A 17,693-nucleotide genomic window follows, 5' to 3' on the forward strand; every position below is an offset into this window, starting at 1 on the left:
TGGAGACTATACTTGGGGAAAGCATGAGTATTTGATCAAAAGAGTTATTACACAAATTTGCATTGCCCTTACAACCAAATCTGGTTCCTTGTGTGCCATCGTGGGGAGAATAATACTAGGGCAATTATCCTTCTACTTGCTCTACGGATATCTCATTCTGGAAATTTTGGAAGCACAGGTACAGTGTCTTTTTGTGCAGTTATTCTTTTGGTTGTTGTTCCTGGAGTAATGAGACTCTATAAGTTCAAGATTTGTTACATGGACACAACCTCATGACAGCAGATAAAAGATGGAAGAATTGACATCTTAGCAATTTCAGAAAGCAGTCTTAGAAAATGAACAGTGATACTAGAATTTGAAATTGTCTCATTGTTCTAGTCCTTGACTTAATGAATGCTTAGCACTGGCTAGTGGTTACAGTTAGTCCCTCTGTGCCTCTGCTTCCTGACTTTAAAATGCAGAAACTAGTATCTGTATCCATCATGGGATATTGTCATTATGAATATATAAGAGATTATAAGATATTTAGATACTGAGGAATAGGCTCTATTTAACAGTCTGATCTAGAGATATATAAAATACAGAGGATTCCAAGAAGTGGCTGGAATCTCTTTTTAAAGGAGAAAAAATTACATCTGAGAAGATTATGAGAGCACTGGAAAAATGAGCAAAATGTGAGCATGACCATTGCAAAATAAGAATGTGGAAACATCAGAAGAAAGATTAAAAGGAAGCTTTAAGCAGGACATTTTCACAGATGTGGTTATAAGGGAATCACATGGGAGTGGGAGAATTCTGCCTAGAGCTGGAAGTCCCAGTGTGGACAGACATGTCTTTTCTCCTTTCAAATTCCAAAGTCATCATTGACTGACTGTGTGGCTCTGAGTAGGCCATTCTGTGTATGAGGCACCATCCTCTCCACTGGTGACACAGGGGTAATGGACCATGACAGGGAGATGAGAGATTACAGATGGGGAGATTACATTAACTGATGTCTGAAACATTGTAAGCTCTTCATGGCGTTGTACTAAAGGAAGATCAAAAATACCACCATTTATTAGTCACAACATTGACTAGAAACATTTGGAAGATCATGGATTGCTGTTATTTTAAAAATAGAATGGATATTGTCAGTGATGAAAGACACAGAAGTGACACAGGGACAGTTGTTCCAGTGCAGGGGCATATCTGATCCCTGCAGAGTTGGCGAGTAGTATCTGGTATCCTCTTTCTTAAGAATCAGTTGTCAAGTCCAGCTGTGCCTCAGACCAGTCCTGGACCACCCAAGGATGAATAGCCTTTTCAGCCTTCCTCCTTTGAGAGGAAGAAGTGCCAGCGGTGATGTGGCTTTTAGAAGGTGATAACCATGTGAACTACGTACTCTGAAAGCAGGTAGTGCAATTTCCCTGGTTACAGGGGGACATTACACATGATCTCTGTCTCGTGGGCAGCACTGGAACAGGCAGCATGTGTGGGAAAGCATGGAGCATCTGCAGTGTCCAGAGTTCAATCAGCCCTTTTCCGGGTGGAGATGCATTCTCCTTTCTTTACTCTGAATAACCAAAACATGCCTTCAGCTGCTGTTTCAAGAGACAAACCATGGATATCTGGCACCTGTATAAACCATCTCAGTGAATTAAAATAACCAGAGTGCATTGTAAAGACCTTTAAGCTACAGTAGTTTCACGAATACAAGCCGCACGGATTATAAGCCGCACTTCCGGTGCCTCAACAATGTTGCTGTCTTTGTCAATAGATAAGCCGCACCCCGAATATTAGCCGCACTTTCGTTCGTCGCGAGAATCCGTGCGCAGCTTTCACAAATTGGCCAATTAGTAACAGGATCGCGGCATAGAGGGCTTTACTGGCTCGGGGCGGGGCCAGGAAGGCTCGGCCCGCTCATGGTTGCTGACGGGGCCGGCCGGGTGGTGCTGCAGCCGCCGCCGGGCTCACTGGCCCCCCTCTCCCGTCAGCACCGCCTCACCGCTGCGTTTACGTACTCGCCCTGCCGGCGGGCCAGCCACTGCCACCGCTGGCAGGCATGCCGGCCGCCTCGCCGCTGCGTTGTTTACGTACTCGCCCTGCCAGCGGGCCAGCCACTGCCGCCGCTGGCAGGCATGCCGGCCGCCTCGCCGCTGCGCTGTTTACGTACTCACCCTGCCGGCGGGCCAGCCACTGCCGCCGCCGCCGGGCTCGCTGGCCCCCCTCTCCCGTCAGCACCGCCCCGCTGCCGCGTTCCCTAGCCCTGCCGGCGGGCTGCCGCCGCCGCCGCCCGGCTCGCCGGCCGCACCGCGCCGCGTTCCCTAGCCCTGCCGGCGGGCTGCCGCCGCCGGGCTCGCCGGCCGCCCCCTCCCGTCTGCACCGCCGCCGCGTTTCCTCGCCCTGGCCGGCACTGCAGGCCCCCGCACCGCCGGGCTCCCCCATGCTGCTGGCCCCGATTCTGCTGGGCTTCCCCCGCTGCCAGGCAGCCCCACCCGCCGGCCTTACTGCTTCTGCCATGCTCCCCTGCATTGCTAGCCCCAGTTCTCCCGGGCTCCCCCGCCCTGCTGGCCCGGGCTCTGCCGCCCCCCTGCCCCGCCCTGCTGGCTCAGGCTCTGCCGCCCGCCCCCCACACTGCTGGCCCCGCCTCTGCCAGGCTTTCCCACCTCTGCCGGGGCCGGCCGGGCTCCAGCTTGGCTTGGGGCTGCCGCGGGCTCTCACTTCCGTGTTGGCAGCTTTTAGAATTTTGTTAATGTATTAGCCGCCCCGGAATATTAGCCGCACTTCCGGGTTTCCACCAAAATTTTGGTCAAATTGGTGCGGCTTGTATTCGTGAAATTACTGTACTTGCTTGTTTCCAGGTAATTGAGAGGCTGCCCTGGTGGTAGCCAAATTGTTGATCTGGATTCCAAGCATCTTTCCTCTGTATATGACACTATTGCTTGTTTGTCCCATTCATTCCTTTTGTAGCTGTCTCACATTTAATATTGAAACTCAGCATTCCTTTGGCAGGGCCCATTCTTTTCTTCTCTATTTGCACACTGGCTAACACAGTAAGGTAGTGGTCCATGACCAGAACTACTGGGCACTATGCTAATGATTATAATGGCAGTAATTAATAATGCTTTGTTCTTTGATCTCAGGGCTTGCCGAGGCAGTCAGCTGCTGTAATAGTTCTCTGCCCTAGGGCTGAGTATGTAGTCAGCTTGCTCTTTTTGGCTATATCTGTTGATTTGATCTTGGTGCCCCGTTCTATATGTTCACAGTGTATTCAGACTGGCAGACTGGAATCTCCTAAAGTGGTTTTGAGGGCAGTTAGCCAGGCTGCCTTTGGATCCACTCCTCTCACTGGGAACGGCTTGTTTTCCCTTGTATGCTGTACTGCTAGTGTTATCTTCCTCTGTGTTCACACCAGCTCCCAAATAAGGTGTTCATATTTCCCTGTTGTGCTGATGCCTTGTCACGATATGGCAGTATTTTTTTTACACTGATGAATATTATTCATAGGTCAGTTGTTATTTCCAAGTCCTTATATCCGTACACAACTTCTGTTGGTGGACTGGGAATTTCAAGTGGAGAAATCAGAAGCAATAGTTATCTGAATGACTAGACTGAACATCTCAGCTGATCCAAGGAGGAAATCTGAGAGGCTAAAATGCTATGTGACATGTTTCATGTCACAAATCATACATGCTTGTTAATTTTTTTTTTGTGGGGACACACTACCAGTTGTATGTGTAGTCCTGGAAATGGCAGGGGACATCCGTGTGCAGCTGTGAGGGAGGTTTGTCCCTTGAGGGACAGAGGCAGACTTCTCAGCAAATGACTTCTCTAGAGCATATTGCTTCTCCATTTAGTACTTAAATTGCCCTAATAAGAGAAGTGATGAAAATTTGCATTTCCCTCCCTTTTTAAAAGTCATTACTAGTTCCTTAACAAGGAGAGGCTTCCACCTGACAATCCTTCTAGGTAGCTGAACTGTATCCTGCTGATATCAGCTGTGCTGCCAGGATCTGAGTGGTGTGACTGGGACAAGCCAGCTAAACATATTGTGGATACCTGAGGACCTAAAGAGAGGCTAGATAGGTGTGGCCTCTTCTCCACAGCAAGACCTCTAACACCTTTTCCAGAAGTGGACTGGTCCCATCTGCATGGTAGGTTTCTGCAGCTGTGATACCATTTAGATCCCTGTATAACAGCATGCCATCAGAAGGCAGAGTGTGAGGAGGCAAGAGTCTCAAAAACTGGGAGCTGAAACCCTCTTGCCTTTATTCCAGACTCTCTCAAAGTAATTTTCAAGCCCACCCAGAGCAGCTGCAATACTGCACAGGTCTAACACCTAAAGAGGAAACTAAACTTGTGAGTCACTCCAGGAGGGCTGGACTAATGCAGTAAAATTTGAACCTTCATCCCTTCATCAAAACCACAGAAGTCCAGGCGAAGGCCTAGACTGGCAGGATTAGAAATACAAAGGTGTTAGTGAACACAGCAGGAGACCTAACCCAGATTTGGTGATCTGCCTGAATAAACACCTATGACAGAGAGCTGAGGAATATGATATTTGTGCTTGTGTGAGAACCAGCTTAGTGGAATAGTAATTATCGTCTGCTGAAATGGCCAGAGCATGGTGGAAAGTCAGGACACATATTTCCTAGTTGGAAAATGTGACCTATCAAAAAATGATTGATTGTTTCTCAGGACTTGCCAAGTCTTCCAGGTTATTCAGCATCACTTCAGCTGCAGTGGTGGAGAGGACAAAAACACTCTTGCAGTTAACCCATGTTAACACTGGAGATAAAGAACGGATCATATCTTACACAAGGCTTCAATTTTCATGTTAGGTCTTTTGGGGCATTTGTGAGCAAAACCAGGTCCTATTTTGCTTGGGGGAAATGTTTCATGCAGTGAAGAGAATCAAAGATTTCGTTTTTGACTTCTCATACTCCCGTTCCCTTCTCTTGGCACAGCAATCAATACCTCTAGCAATGGATTCAGCCTTGCAGATGAACTGTGGGAAGAGAACTGAGGCCCAAACATCTCGCTACGCCAGATCCTTGCTGGCTGGATTCCTTAAGTCTGCAAAAGAAGGAAGATCATCATAAAACATCTGAAAAGCAAAACTTGGAACAGTCAACTTCTTCTGAATACTAAATTCCCAAGGGTTTCTTTTCCAAACAAGATGGGGCAGTTTAGGGAAGAGCCAGAAACTTTCAGTTCCATTTTATTAGTGTGTTAGCAAGAATCACCCATTAACTCATTCTCATCTTGCTGCTTCACTTAATGGATTTCAGATACATTTTCATATCCACCCTGAAACTAACACTGATCCCTTCTGACCCCTAGCCTGTCCTCCAAATCCTTTCCTTGCAGCTAGGAAAAGACAGATGTCTTCCTGCAATCTTGGAAGAAATCAAGGATCCAAGTGCATTTAAGTGCTGGTACACAAATGTTATTAAAGGGCAGAATAAACCCTGATGCAGGGTTACACCATTGTGCATGGAGCTGTTAATTTTTGCACTGTATTAATGTTTTATTCCCATTTTCTTTTGTTTAATGAAAGCTTTGCAGTCGTTCCCTTTCCATAAAGGGTCTGCAGTGCTTATTATGAACATTCAGACTCCCTGGTCGGGTGAGAGTTAATAATCACATAGTAAACATGCAAGAACGTGTGAAAACAAAAAAATACAGATAATTCTTTATTCACTTCGACCACAGAGTCCCGTGTCTCTGAAATCTTGGCAACCCCCAAACTCAGAGTTCCTCCCTCCACTGGGATGAGACATTAGCTAGTGTATCAAGCAATTACATAGGGTATTTTTTTCTGCAGAGCTGTGACATCATGCTTGGCAGCTCCCCAAGGCACCAGATCCAATTACCTGAGTCACCAGCAAAGGGATATTGCCAAGAGGCTGTCACTGAATTCAGCTCTGGTGAATGCAAGAGCAGAAAAAGCCAAGTGAAATGGCTGACAGCAGACAGGGGGAGGGAGGGGGAGGGAAGAGAGCAGCAGCAGTTCCTCATAAAAGACATGGAAGGAAAAATGGGTAAGGAAAGGATGAAAAAAAATCCAGGGAGAAGGAGCTAAGAAAGAGCCGTAGGGTAAACTCTGTAAGGGGAATTTCCAAGTGTTCCCTCTGTCCTACACAAGGGATGATTGGAGCCACTAGATTGACACAGGTCAAATGATCTTGGAAGAGTTTTTTGGTATGTAATTTAAAAATTAATCTTCACTGTCGATGGAACTGATGCCCTTTTTTTTTTTTGTGATCCCATCTGGAACGTCGTTTTTCAATTTGCTGCATTTTCCAGCTTTCTGCTAAAGCTGTTTTCAGGGTCTGAGAAATGGACCTCATTGGTGCTTGCTGTTCCCTGCCCTGGGTTATGTTCCCTTTGCAGCTGCAATATCTTCCTTGCCTGGAGGAGTTTGCAAGGAGTACAAGGTTCCTCTGAATCTGGCATGTGGTGCCTTGTTTTCATAATGAATTCTCTGGAGGCTTCTGTTAATTACTTCCCCAGAATTCTTATATATAGCATCAAAATGAAATTTCCCTAACACAGAGAAGAAATATAGGCCTGTGTTGCCTAAGGAGCCAGCACTGAAGTGGTGACTTTTACATGCACAAAAGTATACCGATGGATATCAAAGCCCTGGCATAAATAGGTTCCCTACACAGATCACATTTGCAAACTGGGAGGTGCTCACATGGAGAATTCCACCTGCATGCAGCATAACCAGCTACAGCCAGGGAAGATGGTTTTATGTGCTGGGCACAGGCAGTGTAGGCACACAGCATTAGTTCAGGAACACCAGCACACATAGATGTATCTGGTAAGATGAAGAAAGAAAGAAAGTCCATAAACCACAGAAATACACACTGCTCACAAGCACAGCTTGAAGTACTGTGTACACACAAAAGCTATTAAGATGTAGATGCAGCCTCATTAATCTGGGCTGTTTTACAAACCCTATTCCCTAGCTTTCGTAGGGGATTTAGGTGATAAATGAGGCCATTTTGAAATCTGGCAAAATGCCGCCTTCTTCAGAGCATGCTACAGAATAAAATTCTTATATAATGTGTAAAGCATGAGGGGGAGGGGGCATCTCCAGGAAGAAACACATGTCTGGGCGTGTGTTTGCATGTAAACTATTAGCTTTATCTCCACTGCAGTGTATTTGTGCAAGAATTCTGTGTGTCTCTGTTGTGTGTGGGGGTATGGATATACAGCTGAGGCTATGTGAACTGATTTGCTCATCGGATAGGAAGAGAAGGAAGCTCTGAGTGTGGATCTCGTATCTGTCCCTGTCCCCAGGTTGGGAAACTTGCCATAGCTGACCTTCAGGGTCTACTACAAAGGTTATGGGTTAAGCAGGAATAAGGGCCTTAATTTATCATGGGTGGGTTGGGGAGTTGTCTAGCAATAAAGATATCTTGTCAGCATCATGACCTTTGCTTTGTGTTTGTGAACTTTTGCTATCAGTACCCTAGGGGCTTAGGTGAAATGAAGGATATGAACAGAGATATATGGGTATGTGTATGGTGTGACTATCATGTTCATTTATTGTGGAACCATGTGTGAAAAATACTTACATACATATTTTCCTTTCGTCTCCTACTTTAATGTCAGAGTTACAGACACTGTAATTTATCGATTAGTCTTTATTGAGATTGCCTCTGGCAGTGCAGACCTTCAAACAGCTTTGAATGGGTGCTGCTGATGGAATCTTCTGTAAATGAGTGATGTTTCATCATGCTACAACTCCCTAGTTTGTACAGTAGCCCGTGTCATCTCTATGTCTTTACAGCACCCCACCTGGGTAGGAGACTGCACACACACAACTTACCTGTGTTCCAACTGGGCACCAGTACAGGCTCACTGGTCAGCTGGCTGCTAACAGCATGCTGCAGTTAGATTTTGCCCTCCTTCTGGAACTCTGTGGAGACACTAATTTGGGTTGCAATACTTGATCCAGCCATTCATTTTCATGAAACTTATTGCATGAGGTTTTTCCCGGGATTTAATTGCCTTAGGGTTCTGCAAATTGGACTGCAACTAATCACAATGTTAAAACGGTAACAAGGAGAGAGGTTTGTAGGCAGCACACTCACATAAGCTTTATTTCTTTGAAAGATAGTCTAAAGAAAAATATTTACTTCTTTCACCAAACAGAATTTACTTGGCTAGAGTCTGAAGTTTGGCAAGATTCAGACCTGTAACACCAGCAGTCATTGAGTTTGGTATCTCCCTGCAAGTGAAAAAAAAAAGAAGACAGCTTTATCTTGTTGCAAATCTATTTTCAAGGAATTCTGATTGGGGAAAGAATTGATTTGATTTATTCTTCAAGATTAGTTCCCCCCAGTTTCAGCTAATCATTTCCATGCCTGAAATAACTGACCTATATAATAGTATAGTCTGTCTTTCAGGAGGTTTCTCTGGGCATACTCTTCTAACTGAATTTCTGGAGTGTATTTGCAGAACACGGAGGCACACCCAAGCTAGCTTTCCTTGGGTTAACTCAGGTTAACCCACTGCTGTTGGAGAAATGTGATCAGCACAGGTATCTGCCTCAACAAATACCCCATTCTCAGGAATTGCTGCTGCTTCTGCTGCAACCCATCCCTCTACACTTCCCTCTTCCTCCTCTTCATATGCACTACGTTAAAATTTCTCCGGGGCAGAAATGTGTTTGTCTTCAGCTGCAGGTCCTGTTCTGCAGCTGCCAGGGCAGAAGGCAGGTCCATGTGGGGTGAGCGTGTTGAACACACGGGGCATGCAGGGGCCAGCACTCAGCCAGGCACAGCACATCTTCCACACCTGGAGAGGCTGCACTGGGCCTCTCATCTGTGACTGCATGGAGCGGTGGCTCAGGACACGTATGCTCCATCTGTGCATGCCTGCGGTGAGTGCACAGACACACACCTTCCACCTGCCTGTGGGTGAAGGGGCTGTTTGCTGGGGACCACCTGGCATCAGGCATGTTGTCAGAGCTGAGGTGGGATCAGGAGGCTGGTCCTTGTTCCAAATATTCTTGTTCCTCCTTGTTCCTCTCTTTTTCCTTGTGCAGAATTTTTTGATGGAAAAGAGGAGCATGTTGAGGACCATCCCCAAAGGTAGTTCAAGCACACAGATCTGTGCTTTATGTGCTGTTTACAGGATGGGCTTAATCTCTGGGTGTATCAACAGCCCAGTTCCAGAAGGGACTGTGGGACAGTACAGATACCCTACAGCCCTTCTTAACATCCTGGTTTGGGTGCTGGGAGCAGTCTGGCTGCAGTGGCGCTGAGCTTGATTCATAAAGATTTCCTGTGTTTGCTTTGTCTTGTAGAGTTTGGTTTTGTTTTGAATCAGACTGTTCATTACAAATCTCTTCATTTGAATTCAGTGTCCCTTTTGTAATGGCATCTGGATCCTGAATAGGTCCTTGAGGTGCTGCTACTGCGACAATAATGCCGATAATGATAATAACCAAAAGTGGAGGATCACAAGTGCAGCACAAAGTACTTACTTCTAGCCTTCAGATAGATCAATACTCTGACCTTCAAAGTCAAGGCATATTTATCTTGTGAAGGTATTTTTAATATTTATTTGGAATTTTAATGTGGTTTTATACTTTCCCTCTACCATTTCAGCAATTAATTTGAGATACCAAGTATCTGTGTGGCTCAGCAAGTATAGGCATTCAAAACATCCTCTGGAAAATGTTTCAGAGAACTTCACACTCTTTCTAAAATGGCTGCTCTGTAGCACACATATCTTAGAAGAATAAATGGTGGTAGGTGGTTAGAGACTTATCTGCAGTGACCTGAATGATTCATTGACAACAGGGTGTGTGAGCAAGTGCAAATAAAGCTTGGCCTGCCTGTGGGCCTGCCATTGACCAAGGAGCACTGCACTGTCTCCTTGTGCCCAAATCTCATTTGCAAAAGCCTCAGAAAGTGGCTGTTCGAGCTTGCTTGATCCTCCCTAGCCCAGATGTCAGTCATGCTGGTGGGCATCACATAAGCAGGCCCTGTCTGGGATGCACTTCAAGCAGCTGGACTAAGCTTCAGCTAGTCATGATGGTATGTCATGATCTGTGTCCCATGGGTGCCTGATCTGTAGAGGATGCTGGTCTCTCACCTCCGTCTGCTACTTCAGCTTGAGCAGCTTCAGAGGCTCACGCTTTGTATTTTGGAAACAGGCACTGTAGTCCTGACAGGGAGACAAAATGGCTGTTGTGGGTACTTGCATATATTCCTTTTTATATGTGGCATTTTAAGCATAGATAACGTACGGTGCAATGCAACCTGGATGTGCATAAATGAAGCCTGCTTTCAAGCTTCAGTGGTCACAGCAGCCTGTGCTCAGCCTTTTCTTACAATAGTGCTGGTCCCTGGCTCCCCAGCACATTCCAATGAGGAGTGAGATTTCACAGCTGAACCACCCCCCACCTCTGCCCCCTCCCCCCGAGGTGGCCCTATTCTCCAGCCTCCTGTTGTTGCACAATAAGGGATGGGGTATCTAACTGAGGCTACAGCTCTCATGTTGCTGGCAGGGAGTGGAAATGGCAGCAGCATGATTTCTAATGAGAGTGCCCCATGACCTCTTCTGTCCGAAGCAGGATGCCATCCCTCAGGGACCTCCTGCCGTCCACATATCTCTAGGCTAGCAGGGAAGCTTTTTGTGGTAGGTTTGTGACCCCCAAAGTAGATGAATTTTCCATATTGCATACACAGCTTGCTTTCTGCTTTTAGAGTATGCAAAAGATGTGCCAGGAGCCGGGTCTGCAGTATTCCCAGGAAGACAGTGCACATGTGGCAGTGGGGTAGAGGGCAACAGGATGGGAATGGAGCAGAGGATAAAGAAGAACACCCTTTCTGCCATGCAAAATCTGTCCTCCTTCCTCCTCCCCGCTGTCCTTCCCTCTTCCCTTATATTTTTGTATCTCCACATCTGCATAAAATTTCAGGCACTTGAGGCTCCCAGGAGATAGCATCATTTTTGTGTTAAGGATGCTTATTGAATTTGACAAATGATGATTTATGACAGGACAACCCGCATGGGGCACAGTGAGGAGTCTCAGTGCCTCGTCACAGACTGGGATTCTGTTTCATTCCCATCTCAGGTCCTCTTTTGCCTCTCGTTGGAGCTTAGAGCAGATCAGACTCGACAGATGCTGGGAATGTATTGCTTAGCCAAGAGAATGAGTTCAAGAAAGCATGACACAAACAAAGAGAGCAGAGTGAGAAACTGATCTTCGCCTGCCTCTCCCTTTAACCCATGACCACACCTCCAAGACCTTGCAGACACTCAATAAATAAATAAACTGCTGTGGTAGCCTGGATTTGATTCCAACTTTACTGAATTTTCTGCATGTCATGACAGTCTAAATTCAGTTTGCAGGCTGCATTTGCTGTCTTCTGGGCCAGCTGAAGGCTGGATGTTCTGGATGCAGCTCACTCAGATCTGCAGCAGATTTTGCTACTGTCTCCTTTGGCCATTCCAGTTCCACTGTGCACCTTTGACTTCCACCATCCTCTCTGTTCTGGTTCTGGAGCCCACACACAGCTCTGCCTCTGCACTTCAGTCTTTGCTGCAGATGCAGAGAAAGCTGAGCCAGACCAGGTCTGGCAGGACTCAGAAAGGGAGGCTTTGTGCTGCACTGTGTGACTGTGGCCTTGCTGCTTCCAGATCTGGTTCAGATCTCTGAGCAGCTTTGCCACTTCTGCCAAATCCTTAATCCAACCTGATAAACTTGGCCCAGGTAGAACCAGTCAGGATGTTTTAGGACCTTGCTGCTGAGGCTGTGAGGGCTGTGAGCCATGATGCAAAGACACATGAGAGATTTCACATAAATCCTGCTGGATTCACCAGGGCTGGCTTAGAACCAGCCTGACCAGAGCTGGACTTCCTTAGAGCCAAGCAGGTGTCTTTCCACTGTGCTCTGAGCACAGTGAAACTCAGTTCAAGCACTATGGAGATGCAGAAAGGCAGCTCATGTCTGGCACTGTGCCCAAGCTAATAAACCCTCCCAAAAGCAGAGTGCGGGGAGGTGCAATGTGGAGACACTTCAGTGGTCCTGTTGGGAAGCAGCCCAGGTCCAGCAGGGTTGGTGCTGAGCCAGAGTTAATAATCCGTGCTGGAATTAGGCCGAGTTTCTGTAAATGACTGGGTGTCCCTGCATTGCGTTTCCAGCACGTCCTGTGGGCCCCACATGAACAGGTCTGATGTATATCCCAGTCCCCTTATCTTGGGTCATGGAAACGTGACAGTAATGTCTTGGGGACAGGCGGGAATTGCACCAATCCTCTCAGTGACTGCAGTCTGTGAGAGGTAGGAAGGTGGGAAGATCTGGAGGGAGACACTCCTCTGCTGGCAGCATGGTGAGGGGGAGGCTGGGCAGCACATGGCTGCTCCAGATGGAAGCCATTAACTAGGAATGTCTGTGATGTGGTCTGGAGCAGTGTAAACAAGAGCCATGAATTATCCCGCACCTTGTAAGCGGGGCTGGAAAAGATCCCTGCCATCCTCTCCTTCCGTCCCTCCTCTTTCTCCCTCTGTCCTTTTACGTCCTCTCCCTTAATTCCCCATATTGCTGTAGACATTTCTTTGTTTCCACGTGTGGTTAAGTAAGGCTGTGCTTTCTTCAGTCCTTCTGCTTTTAACCCATGCTGCTATTCCTGAGAGAAGGGGAAAGGCTAGAGCTGGAGAGGGGCCAAGGTCTCACAAACCACCTCTGAGCTAAATCAACTCTTGGATGAGTGAACACAGCTCACTGGCATGCTGGGCACATTCACTGCTTCAGACACTCCTGCCAGCAGCAATACCCTCCCGGTCACCCTGCCAGAGACTCTGACTGGTCCCTCAGCCTCCATTATTATTGAGTGGGCTGGCTCCTAAGAAAGGGGAACACCACCAGATTGCTCAAGGTCTAAACCAACTCAATATTCTGTCACAGAGCCTAAAGCACAGTTTACAACAGCATTAGTGAAGTATCCTGTCTTCCTCAGGCCCCAGAGTAGTGTCTTTCAGGTCATCAGAATTACAGAGATCAGCAGAAAGGATTGAGGAGAGAGTAGCTGGGCAGAAATGTCCTTTACCTGACAGGCTATGGTCTAGTGGCTAAACTGACTAGACTGGATACTCCTCCCTATTAACAGCTGCTTCTCCAGACAGCAAAAATCAAAACAGGTTTATGTTTATAAATTTCAGCAATCCCAACTAGAAGCTCTAGAAACTATAAATTTTAAGATCTCTTCACTTACTATTGAAACGTAGCTATTTCTGGAAAGGAAGAAGGAAGTTATTTAACAGAGCATAGCAATGCTATGCAACATTTGAAGTAGCAGGATGCTGCATCCAATGATATATGATATGGAAAATTTAGGAATCGAAATTAAATTGGTCAAATTGAAATACCAATTAACACATGGTTCTCCAATAGAACCATGTATTATTTTATTCCCAAAAAAGGAACTTTAGTTTTGAAAACCAGATGAGTCTTCTGGCAATGTCATGTGCCCAAAATAGCACTGGTTTGTGGGGTCATTCCTTACTACCCGCTGAACTCTCCATGTCCATCCTGTAGCATGTATTTCCCTTGAACTCATCTGAAAATGTATCATGCACTCAGAGACCTCTGTATCTGAGCCCTGATGGGAACACTCTCCTGAGTTAGACAGCTTCAGAGCAAGCGTCCTGAGTGTCTGCATTTCTAACTCTACAGCAGCAAATTATTGATTTGTTCCATTTTAGCCTGCCAAATGCAGAGTATCTCCATGGGGGAATGATCTCCAATGCTTTTGGACAAAGGCATTATAACCCACACCAGTCCCTGCTGTTAGGGTGGATGTCATCTCTCCAGGACAAAGGATGGGGTATGGTGGGCCCCCTGCAGCGACACACGTCCCAGGAAGCTACTCAGCTTGGTGGCAAAATGGTTTTTGACGGAATCTAATATGGATGGCAGTACCTCAGAAAGCAGATGTCAGGAGGAATAAGCCCTGGCCAGCTAGACTGCTGCATGATTTAGACAGCAGCCTAATGTCTATTCCTTTCCACCTCCAGGAGGGTGTCTCTGCTAATAGGGCTTCTTCCTATCAGCAGCCGTTCTCAGTTTCTTGAACAGTAATGAAGCAAAACTGGTTTGGGAAGAAAAATGTAGATGAGAGTGGGCAGAACTCCAGACCTTTTCCAGTGTTCTTGTGAGCACATCCAGCAGTTCACATCTATTTCTGTGTCATGGGACAAACCACAACTCAATACTTCTAGCAATCCCATGGCCTAATCTTAGTGAGGTTACTCTGTATACTTTGTGGCTCCTTGTCCTGCTACCCACTTCAGAGCCAAACTGTTGTTTCTTGTTATAATTCAAGTTATAATTCAATATAATCCAAATGTTATTATAATTCAAGTAATTTCTGTGAGTTCAATTAGGATGTACCATTTTATACCAGAAATGAAAATGGCCCATTTATAAGATCTGGGTTGTAAAATAGACTGGATAATCTCTGATCACTAGCAGTATCTGCCCGGGAAAAGAGTGGTAATCAGGTATGGTAAATACAGTATACACAAGAGGTAGAAGTTTCATATTTTCGAGATCACATCCCTGGTTCAGTGAAATTTCTTTCCCTGTATAATGCAATGTACTCAAGGCCAGATGGATTATCTGCTATTCTCACTGTCCTCTGAGATATCATCAACTGGACACTGTTAAGACTGGCCTTCATAACAGGTATTCCCAGTTGATCAGGTAACCCTGTGGTCATGTTTTCAGAGATTTTAAGGACAGAACAGATAATCTTCTCTGGTTTTTTACATAATGCAAGCCCTGATTCTAATTCAGCTGGGGCACACACTATTCATTTTCACTTTCAAACATAATAAGGGTAAAGTATGTCTTTGCACAGTCCTTGTATTTAGAGCTGGAGAAATCCTAATTGGTCTCATTTCATGTGTCTCCTGGGGACCAGTAGAGGATCGTTTCCTTTACTGAGTGCAGATATAAGTTCTAAGTGATTCAAAAGATAGAGTTTTCACTGCTTTCCTGGAAAAAAAAATCTCCATCTGCAAAAAGATCTTGCTTATTTTCTCCACCGTTCCTACTATTATCTCTATAAAGACAATAATTCAAATCTCTGGAAATGTTTTAATCTCAAAAGAGGCTACCAGCTTTCTCTGTGTATTGCCTATCAGGGATTTGTACAGCTTTTCCTTGACTCCAAATTCAATTTTACATCACTTTGACATTTTTTTTCAGGTGCAAAATCCATGGATCCTTGGATCCTCCACTTTCTCATTTTCTTGGCCACCTTGGGGAAGTCCTGCTTGTCATCCAAGCTTGAACCCTCTGCTTCAGAGCATGCTCAGCAGTGAGTAGCTTACTCAAGTACTGGGTCCTGGGTGTCTCTGCAGCAGGGAAGCTGCTGCCGCCCACTGCATACATCAGAGCCAGAGATACTGTCTCCATGACAACGGAGAGCTTTTTGTTTTTCTGATGAACAGTTTCAAAGAATGGAAAAAGCACATCTGGAGTTGCCATATCAGCTGCTCCCTGCCCCCCTGCCTGCCAGAGTCAACAAGAGACAATACCTCGGTTTTAGCAGACCTGGGCTAAACATCCCAGGAGACAGAATGAAAGCAAGTGAGGTGTACAAGAGAGAGGAGTGTAGTGGAGTGTATTATTGATTTAAGGATGGCTTTGGGTTTGGTTACCTTACTGTTTTCATGTTAGGGGCTTTGTGTGGGAGTAGCTCAACCATACCAACCTACTGTGTATTTTCTACCTTCTATGTGTTGCTGAACATTTGAGCAGGACTAATTTTTGTATCCCTCATTTGTTGAACTGTACTTTTCTTATGAGATAGAAAATGATTATGTAATTTTTTTTTTTGGTCAGTGCTTCAAAAAGGTTCTTTAGAATTATCATTATTTTCACTTTCTATGTCTAGTTCTAGGAGCAAGTGTTTTGTTGCTTTTGTCTGATGCACAAGAAAACCTCTTTTTTACAGCCCTTAATGGCTTCTATGTTATTGAACAGGAGAGCCATTACTGCCATGGGACCATACTTAGCCCATTCTGGACTGCATGTTGTTTCTTTAACTTCTTTGACTCCTTATAGATCATCCTTCAGATAATTTTTTGCTCTGTTCTTAGAAAGGAGATCAGGTGATCCTGTTACTTCCCTGCCTCACACCAGCCTCTCTTGAATATAGCAGTTCTAGCAGACAATTTAACAAAGAGGTGATTCTGGCTGGCTGTGTCCAGCACAGGAAGAGGCAGAAGAATCGGGCTCTCTGCCATCAACCTCTAACTTCAGCAGGCGGGATGTGGGAAAAAGCAAAACCCAACCCCAGCCAAATAAAGCTGGCCTGCAAAAGACCTTCATTCCTGAAGAATTTTTGAATTAAATACTGGCTACAGCCAGCCAGATTCCACTGAAAATGACTATGTCAACTGGTTTTAAATAACAGTCTTTCATGTATGTGCTTTTTATGTTGCTTCCCATTGTCTGTTGATTTCCCCATAGACACTGAGAAATTAAATCTTTTGCTCAACACATTTTTGTTCCTTCTTACTTGGCAAACAAGGATTTTTGAGTCGGACTAGAAACAAGATGGCTGTCTATGCATTGCTCGCCATCCGCTCCCGAATGGCTGTTGGGAGGAGGTGACAGCTGCCTTTGTGCCTCTGACAAAATCAGTGCCTCCTTTGGGTTTTCTGCGCGCCTATGACTCATTCCTGTAGCAATCCCTGTTACTCTTCCTATTATTTTAGTAGTGCTGTGGGAGTCCTTCTGTACTCTTTATGGAGCAAGCCAGTCCTGACTACACTGGGCTTCCTTTGTAAACAGGCAATTCATTTCCAAACCTTCTCCTAAGAGTGCCAGCTCCAGTGTGCAACAGTAGTCACAGATTGCAGAATTATTTCTGTAAGTTATCTACCTCCAGTGCTGAGCCAGGAAATGAGAATTAGTCCCTCCTGGGGACACAGTGCCCCTATTGCACTGTATGAGAAGAAGTCTGATTTCTTTGTGAAAAAAATGGAACAACTAAACCCACCTGAATCCCTCTCCCTGGAAGAAATTCTGACAGAGACTTGGAAATGGCAGCTACAGTATTCCTTGAAATTACTGAAAGCAAATGGTAATGAGGATCAGCTGGAAAGAATGAAATCTTCCACATGGCTATATATGCCATCTATATTTGCTCAGATTGTATGGCTATAGCTTGAAAATAAAGAAAGATCCCTTACAAGTACTCTTATGTTCCACACCATTGCTACAGTATGGATTTTTTTAATGCCCCTCACAGTGCCCTGAGATACGAGACAAGGCTGCCTTCCCACAGCATGAACATGTTGATGTTGATGTTACTACAGCTCCTAAGAATTAGTGGCTCTCTTGCTGCCAGAGAACACTTCTCCTCAGGGTCAGCAGCACATGATGCTGTTATTCAAACATTTGTGTAATACTGCAGGTCTTGAACACAGTTGTCTTCCATCTGCATCTGCTTTAAAATGTAACACTATGTAAACATGTCCCTCTGGCTTTTGAATGGCAAGGCCCAGCACTGTATTGAAAGATCTTCAGGGCAAATCTGAAGCCTCCCCTTAAACCTGGCCAGCTGTGCCTGGGCCTCCTTTGCCTGGAGAAACTGCCTCAGTCACGATCTGTCGTTTGATCTGCTGATTCATTTCAGCATCTTGGACTTAAGGGAGCAGTCAAGGACAAA

At 45.6% G+C, this 17,693-nt stretch overlaps 1 protein-coding gene across 2 annotated transcripts in view; it reads left to right on the top strand.

Moving 5' to 3' along the window:
- ANGEL1 (angel homolog 1) overlaps positions 1–17,693 on the top strand; it is a 76,348-nt gene that overhangs the window by 10,713 nt on the left and 47,942 nt on the right. For both annotated transcript variants that reach the window (XM_033061496.2, XM_033061494.2), the window contains exon 2: positions 15,221–15,332. In XM_033061496.2, coding sequence (XP_032917387.1) covers positions 15,323–15,332 — 10 coding nt within the window. In that variant the 5' untranslated portion in view covers positions 15,221–15,322. The remainder of the gene's footprint in view (positions 1–15,220; positions 15,333–17,693) is intronic.

The sequence above is a fragment of the Catharus ustulatus genome, chromosome 6 (genome assembly GCF_009819885.2).
Source record: "Catharus ustulatus isolate bCatUst1 chromosome 6, bCatUst1.pri.v2, whole genome shotgun sequence".
Classification (NCBI taxonomy): domain Eukaryota; kingdom Metazoa; phylum Chordata; class Aves; order Passeriformes; family Turdidae; genus Catharus; species Catharus ustulatus.